General features: G+C 38.0%; 1 protein-coding gene across 1 annotated transcript; it reads left to right on the forward strand.

The window, feature by feature from the left end:
- Positions 1-6,698: 6,698 nt before the first annotated feature.
- LOC306878792 (homeobox protein DBX1-A) lies at positions 6,699-9,220 on the forward strand (the record flags this gene model as incomplete). The annotated part of the gene is made up of 4 exons (XM_079431324.1): positions 6,699-7,047; positions 7,139-7,240; positions 8,511-8,713; positions 8,936-9,220. The coding sequence occupies 4 exons, from the start codon at positions 6,699-6,701 to the stop codon at positions 9,218-9,220; spliced, it is 939 nt and encodes a 312-aa protein (XP_079287450.1).
- Positions 9,221-10,558: the final 1,338 nt, after the last annotated feature.

Genomic DNA, 10,558 nt, shown 5'->3' on the forward strand with positions numbered 1-10,558 from the left:
TCATCTACTTGGATGAAGGTGGATTAAAAAAGCTCTGGAAAAGGTATATTGGACCTGTTAATGAGAGCAGATGTGTCAGAAAGTGGACTATTAAAACACTTATGGAGTGGGTAACAATAACACAGCAAGTATCTACAATATACTTCAACATTACTTCAAGAACTTTCTATAGAGTCAGATATGTTTAGTTCTAAACAAACAACATGGTCCAAAATATACATCTCGAGTGCTCTTAAGTGGCATTATGCCATATGTCAAAAATGTCTGAGTTTGGGCCAGGTACACTTAAAGCCTATATGTGTTATGGAACTGTCAGACACAAAACGTAAGTATTTCAAGTGATAATATTTATTAACAGCTTTGGTGATCTCCCAGCACAGGTGGATGATGTGAGAACAGGTGAGTGGTGATTCTCCGTGAGTTTGGTGATAGATCGTCAGGATTCTAACCGTCCCTTTCTTAACTTGCAGGTCCGTGGTGAACCAGAGTTACTTCGAGCTTGGGGAAGATGGTAGTCACCAGGAGCTGGTTCCTGAGAGCAGGGTGGATGAAGAGGAACAAGGCAGAAGGTAACTACGACAGGTAGGGAAGTACAGGTAGTATACTCAGCCTAGTAGCTTCGTAAGCGGTCTCTCCTTGTAGTCACAACAAGATCGGACAACTGTGTGAACTGAGGACGGTGCTCTTATTGAGGGTGGTGATAGTAGCGGTGATGAGGTGCAGGTGAAGGTGATCAGAACTCAGGTGAGGCGGATCGTGGTAATTGGTTTTGTGATGAGCCTGGCCGTTCTGTGACAATATGAACGTGAAACCAGTTTTATACCTTTTTATTTTTTATACCTCATTCATGCAGTGATATGTGCATTATGATAAAACATCATTAGCTCAGTATATAAACTATAGAAGTCATGGAAAGTGACAATACTTTAGAGTCATGGTATACTGTTAGAAGATTCCTAGTACAAAAATGAAAAAGATCATTTTAAAACTTTGTAGCTTTATAAATTTGTCACAAACCAGAAAACTAGCTTGTGCAAATACAATATCTTGGAAATGCAAGACCAAAAATTATGGACGCTTCTGAGAAGGAGTCAGAATTGTGAAACAAACTTGCAATTGCAGAAAAAAAAGTTGCAATTACTTTTTTTTTTTTTTTTTTTTCTGTGGTGGCAAAAAAAGCAAGATGTCAACTCAGAATTCAAAGAAAAAAGTCAAAATTCAAACTTGGAATTGTGTGAAAAAAGTCAGAATTCCAATTTCAAAACAGTATACATAAGAAATATCACACATACTGTGCACAATGTACATATTAAATATAATCTGCTATACAAGCAGATACCTAAAAAAATATATTCTGAGTTTATCTCTTTTTGTGGTATAAAATTGTGATAAAAAATGTCTGAATTGTTATATAAAAAGTCAAAATTACCTTTTTTATTGTGTGGTGGAAATCGACTTAAAAACTAAAGATCAACAAAAAGATCCACCTTTTTTTGTATTACACTTTAAACATAGGCCTACCCTTCTATGGTAATGATCAGTGATGTCTTGCAACCCTTGAATCACTGAGGCCAATGACTAAAGCCATGCATAACAAGATCAGTCAATATAAACTTCTGTCAGTGCACATGACCAGTTTCATGAACATGAATGACTGTTGTGCTTTAAAGCAGGCAGAGCTTTGGTCACACTGGGGTCCTGCCATTAGGGGGCTGCCCACTGCTGTGCCCGAGTGCAAAGTCAGTCAGAGCTCATTAGTACCGTTTGCCTGACTAAAGTACCTGCGTATGAATCTAATGCTGTGCGATGACCGAAAAGTTCATTACGGCTCACAGCGTTTAACCCGAAATCACCCGTATCCTGGTTCAAAAGTTCATATCCTCTTCCATTAAAAAAAACAAGACATTGATCATTTGAAAATAGCTTTTCTACTTTTGTGCCACAGGTAAATAAGAGTTGACGGTGCATAAGAAAAGAAGATCAGAAGCTTGCTACTTGTAAAACATGCTGTCTTCAAAAAATCACTGATGGAATGATTTCAAGTAGTAAAAGAAAATAGATAAAAACATTATTTCAGTTTTTCCACATCAAACATTCATGTTTAATTCAATGTGTTACTGAATGTGAAAATCCTACACCAAAAATCTTTCAGTGAGATAATCAGAAAAATAGACAGTTGGACAGAATAGATAGATAGATAGATAGATAGATAGATAGATAGATAGATAGATAGATAGATAGATAGATACTATCAAGCAGGTATAACTTACTTGAAAGAACAATCAAGCACACATTCACAAAAAAACACTGAAAAGGCAACGCTTTCCTGTTGTTATGCTAATGTGTCAGAGTGCTCAGTGAGAATTATATGTGAATTAAATGAGGCTTTCTGGGCTTTTCCTCTAAAAGGTAAAGCAGGGGAGATTAAGGCACCGTGGCCAGCCAGCGCTCTGCGGCTCTGACAAAACGCAGACTGACATAAGTACCCACACTCGCTCAAAATCCGATTAAATCTGTCAGCGCAGACCGGGAAACAGGCACTGGAGTCCCTCTGTCCTTCTCTTAAATGACTTTCCATTTCTCCTGGGCCTCATCCATACAGATACATCCACACTAACATTACCACCTACCTGGACACAGTTCACAAGTTAAAATCGGAAAGTGTTTGAAAGGTTTGAAATGTATTTGGCAGACGCTGCCTTTTAAATCCTGTTCAGTGCATTCATTAAAACTTCAGTGATGGAAACATCATTAGTGGAGAATAAAATATTAATTTCTGTATCAGCAGAAGCATTAAATAAAGTGATTATTATGAAGCAATATAACACAAATTCTACACTTGAGCACATCAGACTTTTACGGACTGAAAAAAACATTTGGTGTAGAATAGTTTTCAGAAACTGTTAGTAAATTTCACAATTTATTACAAAGAAACGGCAAGTAACACTGAATTAAATGTGAAATTTTGAAGTGGAAAGATTGAAATAGTATTTCCTTGTAAAACGTGGCAAATCCAATAATCTTTGTTTTATTTACAATCATTTATGTCTTGTGATGCCATCAAAAAAAACAAAAAAAAAAAAAACTGCTGTAGCCACTTAACACATTAAAAACAGTGTGTCTATGCTGTCTGAATTGTTCAAATTTATGTTGAGTTGCATAATGTAAAAAAAATCAAAGTCATACATTTTGTCATCAACGAGCAATTAAATTTGCATTCAGTCATGGACAAAAGTTATGCACAAAAGATCTGCTTTGGGGAAGGCCTAAGCTGTCAGTGAAATTTGAAAAACTGGCCTGTAGAACAGTGAATAGCCAGGCTTGTTCCTGTTTTTGAGTCTGGAGAACAATAACTCCATGTAAAGAGGATTATAACAGCACCTGTTATGCAGCCAGCCAAATAGGAGGGACATCTGAATTTAATAGTCTCAGAAAAATTGTCTCTGCCGTCCCAGTCCTTTCTTCATCCAAACCTGCAGACACGTCGAACAGTGACAACCAATGGAGGGTTCAAGACTGAAGGCCAAAGAAAAAACGTTAATCCCTGCTGTGACCAAACGCGGGTTGGCTGCCTGACATATCAAAGAACAGGTGGACCGAGACCAGGCGTACTAAAGGCTTTGTTCAATAGATTTGTGATTTTTGTAGGGTTATGTTAAATGCCGAGTTAATATCGATTTAATGCTTGTCAGCGGTTCTATATTTTTTTTTTGACAATGCAAATCCTCTGAATGCTTAGAAAGATACGGAAAAAAATCATGCTTTGGAAGAAACGGCCTGCTATATCATCTAATTATTCGCAATATATGAAGCTTGTATGGAATGTAACTTCAAAATTTTATTTCAAAGAACTGAAATTCTATTTGTCCTGCTATAGTTGTCCTGCTATAATGGAAGACTTCCTGTTTGTCCAATCCAGTGTTTTAACTAATAAAAAAGGAGTAAACACTTAACCACCTGCCAGATCCAACACCAAGTAAAACTATCCCACAAGAACCCTTCATGCATGTGTAATATATTTACTCAGCCCTTCTCTTAACTAGGCAACATTGACGCCAGATAATGCACAAGTTAATCTATTTAGTATATTGTTGTGAAATAAGGCAACTGTGTAAAGAATCTAGCCGGCACCGTAGCTGCTCCCCTCAACAGTGTCTGCACTTAAGTCGAGGTGTTCCGGAGGGGGATAATATCTTGGAAATGTGCATTTAATGGGTTTAATCAAATCCCACCAGCTGTTTTTAGCCTTTGCTAAAAGAGAAAAAAAAAATGTGCCAAGCTTCCACAGCTATTAGAAATTAGCTTCGGTCATCGAGACTAAGCCATGTTTCCAGCTAACCATCTGCTAGCCTGCAACAATAGAAGGATTTTCCTGAGCAAAGAAATATGGAGTTATAAAAAAATTAAACATAATGGAAAAAGGCTTTGTTTTGTTAATTTGCCTCATCACTTTTGCTTAAGGTGCATTTACAGAATGTGTTTGTGTATGTGTATGTGTGTATATGTGTGTGTGTATCTAAATAATTAAATAGCTGTTAACAAGTAACAAGTTAGCTAACTTTTAAAATAAATTTGGATATACCTTAAAGGAACAATTGTTTTGTAAGGAGTAAATAATGCCTGCATTCACTTCTAAAAATGCTAAAAGTCCTGTTGTAGAAATAGAGTTGGTCTATAGTAATTATAATTAGCTTGATTTAAGTACAAAAGAAGTCTATGGGAAGTCCCTAATTAGATAGGCTACCTAGGTAAACCAGTCTGTGTGTGCATGGGCCAAAAATAAAAATAAATAACAGACAAATCTTACTTTGTGGACATCCACACAGATACAGATAAAAAAATTATTCATAAAAAGTATTCTATGCATATGGTAAAAGGATATAGCCACAAAAATGTAAACGAAAAACATAAATTTAAGGGATAAATATGATCTTATCCCATAAATTTAAGGGATAAATATGAGTCCTTTGATAAAGTTTGATATAGTTAAATTGGGCATGCTAAACATTAGTAATGTATTGAGAGGTTTTATTTTTACACCCATTTAGCTTATTTAGTCCATTTGAATTTGTCCTTACTGTTATATGTTATATTTACATTAGAACTGTTGAAATTTTAAATAAAACTAATTTTAAGATGATAAAGATTAAAATCAGAGTTATAAATAAATACGATCTATTACATTCAAGATAAGATCTATGAGAGGCATTAGAGGCCCATCTTCTATGCTTGACTGCTTCAAAAAGAGTTTATGCTCAGAGTGAAACCTCTATGCTCATAAAGCGCGTTACGAACACGAAACTTTCAAGACTTTTTCAACACATGCAGTTTGGGGACTGAGAATAAAGACAGTGGAAATATAAACGACGGATTGAGACTTTTACACCGTGAGCGCTTTTATACGTACATTTTCGGGCACTGCGCAGTAGCGTGGTGTTGTTGTTGTTTAAACTATATTATTTTATTATTGTCACTTTTTTAGAATATTAATTTAGTCTTTATTAACTGGACCAATCCTGAAATATGAAGCTTTGAATCATGCGTTCACGAGTGTCCAGCGTCCAGTCTCTCATATCAGTTAAATACGAGTTTAAATGCACCTCTTACGCATGCGTTTCAAATCTCATATGCACTTTTATTCAAGCGGTTAAACTGGCAGAATAAGCCTCGTCGTCTATAGAAACAGAGATCGGTGTGTTTTTGTGTCAGAGATCTTTGTGAGGGCAAAAGAAAGCGAGGCGCGAGCAGCTGAGGGTGACAGCTCACGGTTCAAACGGGGCTGCACACGTCTCGCGAGCGTGTGTAAAGTGAGGCCCCGGCAAACGTGAATAAAGACTTGCCCGGTTTCAAACACGGGGGATATATATCTAACACATCTGTCATGGCGATTCAACCACAAATCCATTTAAAGCTGTACTCCGTGACAGAGCCCAGATTGGATTTCAGTAGAAGTATACAGCATACAGCATAAATGATTATTAAATGGGGGTTTAATCGGGAGGTTCTTGACAGCTAAAGGAACAGCATAAACCAGGATAAGAACTGTGCATAATAATAAGACAGGCAATGCGCATATAGTCTGAGGGGCATTAACCTATTTTATTTATATTTTACGCAAGGTTTCCAAAAAGATAAAACACATGTTTCAGACTCTATCAATTCTAGGCCTATTTCAGAAATAATTTATCCTATATTTAACCTATATTTAGTTACTGCTATGCATTCGAAAACAATGTTCACGTTAAAAAAACAATAATAATTACGCTGTAACATTTGCAAACGAGTAGCATACATTTACGACACTAAATACATAATGAATATCGCTTGTGCTTTAAATAAATAAATAGTTTGTCGATATGCAAAATTTATGACCACATCTTCTTTGTTAAGATGCATGCCCTGGCCATTTAAATCTTATGAAGTCTAATCCAATCATAAATTGCTCTGTCGGACCAATCAGGCACCTCCGAGGCATCATTCAATGGGACTCAAGCAGAGGACTTTATTGAGTCTCATTGTTGTGGCTGTCAGTCCTCAAAGGACCCTTACAGGGGCCTAGATATAAAGGACCCCTTCCCAAACGGAGACGTCCAGAAGCAAATCGCCTCTCGTTCAGTTCAGAGCTTGGCAGAAGAGACATTTCTAATCCTAACAGGAGTAACCCTATCGTCTAACTTCGCATTAAAATAGCCGGGACAATGATGATCCCTAGTGTTATTGCACCGCCTGCAATATATTCAGCATTTATGCGTCCTACAGCATCGTTGCATTCACCTTTCCCGGTTCACCCGAGCTTTCTGGTGGAGGACCTCCTGCGCATCAACAGACCTAGCGGTTACCTGAACCAAGACGCGCACTCGCCATGCGCCTCTCCCCCCACTTCAACACCTCTTTCCATCCCGGATAACTCCAGGCTATTGGACAGAGTCAGCCCTTGTATCACGGAGAAACATGGATCTTGCTCCCCAAAAACGTCAGTGTCTAGCAAAGATCCAACCTACCTCAAGTTTGGGGTGAGTGCCATCTTGGCACCATCACCAAATAAAGGTGAGTGTTTAAAATAAACCTAATATTTCCATTAATAATGACAAAATCTAAGTTAATACAGCACTAACTTCTGTTTGCGTTTCTGTTTTAGCCACATATCCACTGTCCGTTCACGGCATGCATCCCAAAGGATTCTCGGTGCCTTATTTTGATGGTTCATTCTGCCCTTTCGTCCGTTCCTCGTACTTCCCTGGTGAGTATTCAGATTTAAATGCTTGCAGAGTCCACTTAAGTGGATTGAATTCAGCCAACACTGTGAGTAGGGAGAGAGAGAGAGAGAGAGAGAGAGAGGCAAACGAATTAGAGTTTAGTTTAATCGATTGCCAACGTGAGGGTCTTCTCCTCTTTAAGTCCTCAAATTACTAGCGCTTTTGGCGCAGGTCTTTCCCACAGTGAGGGAGCATTTCGGCCTGCTGACTGCCAACAATGCCGCCAGCACCATGACCAATCTGGTCAGCTCCCTCCGGGGCAAACCACCCACAAACCCGCCAAAGATAGACTTTTAACCAGCGACAGAGGGGCGTTTACCAGTCATGGACTAATTTACCCATTAGGAGCAATTGAGCGGTTTCAATATTCTCACAAGACCACATAGAGTGTGATTGGTGTTTGTGGAAAGAGTTGCAAAAGAACAATATCGAGAGCTGTGCGTTTAGAATGGATAGCGAGAAATCAGAAAAATCGACAAAAAACATTGAAAATGTAGCTGCAGTTGCCAAACATCAACTTCAGCTGACTGCGCGCCAGACACACTTCGGTTTGGACGTGCTCTACACAGGATACTTTTCAACAGGCTATTTAAAATACGAGCTTAAAATGCTCTTTTGAGGCATTAAATGTCTACGGTCCATTCTTTTATCGGCGCCAAATAATAATAGAGCACGACTCTTTTCACTGCGCGCGCAAAACAACTTTTGCGCTCTCAATTGCTTTTCGTGTTCATTTAATGAAAATTATTTGAGGGCAAAAAACGCGGTGCCCGGTCATCAGTATTCCGGGATGCAGTTACGTTCGGTTTGAAATTGTAAATCTCCTTTTGTGGCAATAATATATGGCCTTAGCCGTCTGTCCGGAGTCTTTTCTCAGCCAGTTCATTACTACACAATTACCGTTCACGGTATATTAACTCCTCTGTCCTGCACTGGGAGGCTCGTAGAAAAGGATACTCTGCCTTTTTACCATACCAATGCAGCGTGGATCCGGCCCATGTGCTAATTAGTCACCTCGTGCCATTTCACTCAAAACATTTCAAGAGAATACATTCAAAATAATGATTATAATGAAGAAAAGATTTCTTTCTCCCACTCTAGATTGTCCCTGGGAAAAGCAACACCCAATTGCCCTTAGTAACGCAACGTTAACTTTTAGCCTCCTGGGCGAAAAACGAAATGCAACTCTTTGACACAGTTGCGAATGTGTGCATGAATGCGTTATTTACCTTATGTACTTGTCTCTTGTAACAGTTCCTTCATCGGTTGTACCCATTCCTGGAACTTTTTCCTGGCCTCTTGCTGCGAGAGGGAAGCCCAGAAGAGGGATGCTCCGCCGGGCAGTGTTTTCTGATGTGCAGCGCAAAGCTCTGGAGAAAATGTTCCAAAAGCAAAAATACATCAGCAAGCCAGACAGGAAAAAACTCGCAGGGAAACTCGGCCTAAAAGATTCACAGGTGAATATACGGGTGGAAAAGTATTATAGGCCTACTAATAATTCTAGCCTATATAAAATGATGTTTAAGAAAAATATATTATTTAGGCTGCATTTAAATATGCATTTAAATATCTTAAATAATTTACTATTTTAGATGTTAATTGTTTATCGAGGCAAAATGTTATTACTATATTCTGCTTTATTAAGATTCAATCATTAACAATAAAATCTCTTTAAACAGGTCAAAATCTGGTTCCAGAACCGGAGAATGAAATGGAGAAACTCCAAGGAGAGGGAGCTGCTGTCTTCCGGAGGTTGCCGAGAACAAACCCTGCCGACCAAAACAAATCCTCACCCAGATCTCAGCGACGTGGGTAAAAAGTCTTCTGAGGATGAGGAAGATGAAGACGACGCTTGCGCGAGGCCTAAATCACATTTCTGCCTCTCACCGACACGCACTGATTCCAGCATTTCATTCAAACACTCGGACTTTTCTGAATCAGAGGATGAAATAACAGTTTCATAAGCGACTTTATCAGCTGTATAGTGTCTGTATTCAAGCACAAGTGCACGCCATAACCATGGTATGGTTTTTACTGGCATGTAATTTCACTTCCATGTTTGTAGCAACTCTTTTCCACATCACTTTATATTGACTTCGCAAAATGATTTCGCTGTTTCGAAACTGTACAGTATTTTGTACAAATATTTTTGTATGGATATTTTATACCAAGAATTTTGAGTTTTAGATTCTTTATTAAAGTTGTAGACGTATGTATAATTTATACGAATTTATCTCTTTGTGACACATTGTATGCATATGTATATGTTGAAAATGTTTTGTATTGTCTGCAAATAAATTGTAAATTTCATCGTCTCTCTTTAGTACGGTGGCCGAGAAGTGCAAAGCAAATCACGATTCTGAAAACAAAATACATTACAAACGCAAATGCAAATCTAAAAAACAAAATAACAATTCAGAAAACACAACAACAGTTCCGAAAACATTATAACAATAAGAAAACACGATGACAAATCCGAAAACAAATTAACAAGTCAGAAAACACAGCGACAAATCAGACAAACCGGAAGAGGTCGGTATAGTTTGAGACAGCGCCATTGGTTTGGGAATAGATTACTTAATTATAATTTTAATTCAAATGGATGCCACCTTATTGGTACAATAAAGCCCTCCCTACACCTATCCTAACCCTACCCGATACTTTATTTTCAACTTTTGGATTATTTCCTTAATTTTTATTGAAAATAAATGCCTTTCCGAAGCGATACGAGATTTGAAAAGGAAGAAAAAAAAAAATTTCGGCAAAAGGCGGACTCAAACCCGGTCGATCGCGTCTAAAAACACAATAATACGCGCCCTACCATCTGCGGCACTGGAGCTGACGCTGTCAATAGTTGACTCTGCTGTTCTTCTTCTGGTTCTTCCTGTACACCTTGATTGACAGATGTCTCGTCCAATCAGCGATGAGTAATCTATTCCCAAACCAATGGCGCTGTCTCAAACTATACCTACCTCTTCCGGTTTGTCTGATTTGTCGTTGTGTTTTCTGACTTGTTCATTTGTTTTCGGATTTGTTATAATGTTTTCGGAATTGTTGTTGTGTTTTCTGAATTGTTATTTAGTTTTTTAGATTTGCTTTTGCATTTGTAATTTGTTATTTTGTTTTCAGAATCGTGATTTGTTTTGCACTTCTCGGCCACCGTACTTTAGGGTGGTTGATTACAAATAATTAGGCCTATGAATAATTTGTGAAAGGAAAACAAAGAGCACGAAATAATACTCACCAAATGTATAAGATGTAAGTGCTACATTTAGGTTTCAATTATCGAATGTAAACTCTAA

The sequence above is a fragment of the Barbus barbus genome, assembly GCF_936440315.1.
Source record: "Barbus barbus genome assembly, chromosome: 2".
NCBI classification, from domain to species: Eukaryota; Metazoa; Chordata; class Actinopteri; order Cypriniformes; family Cyprinidae; genus Barbus; species Barbus barbus.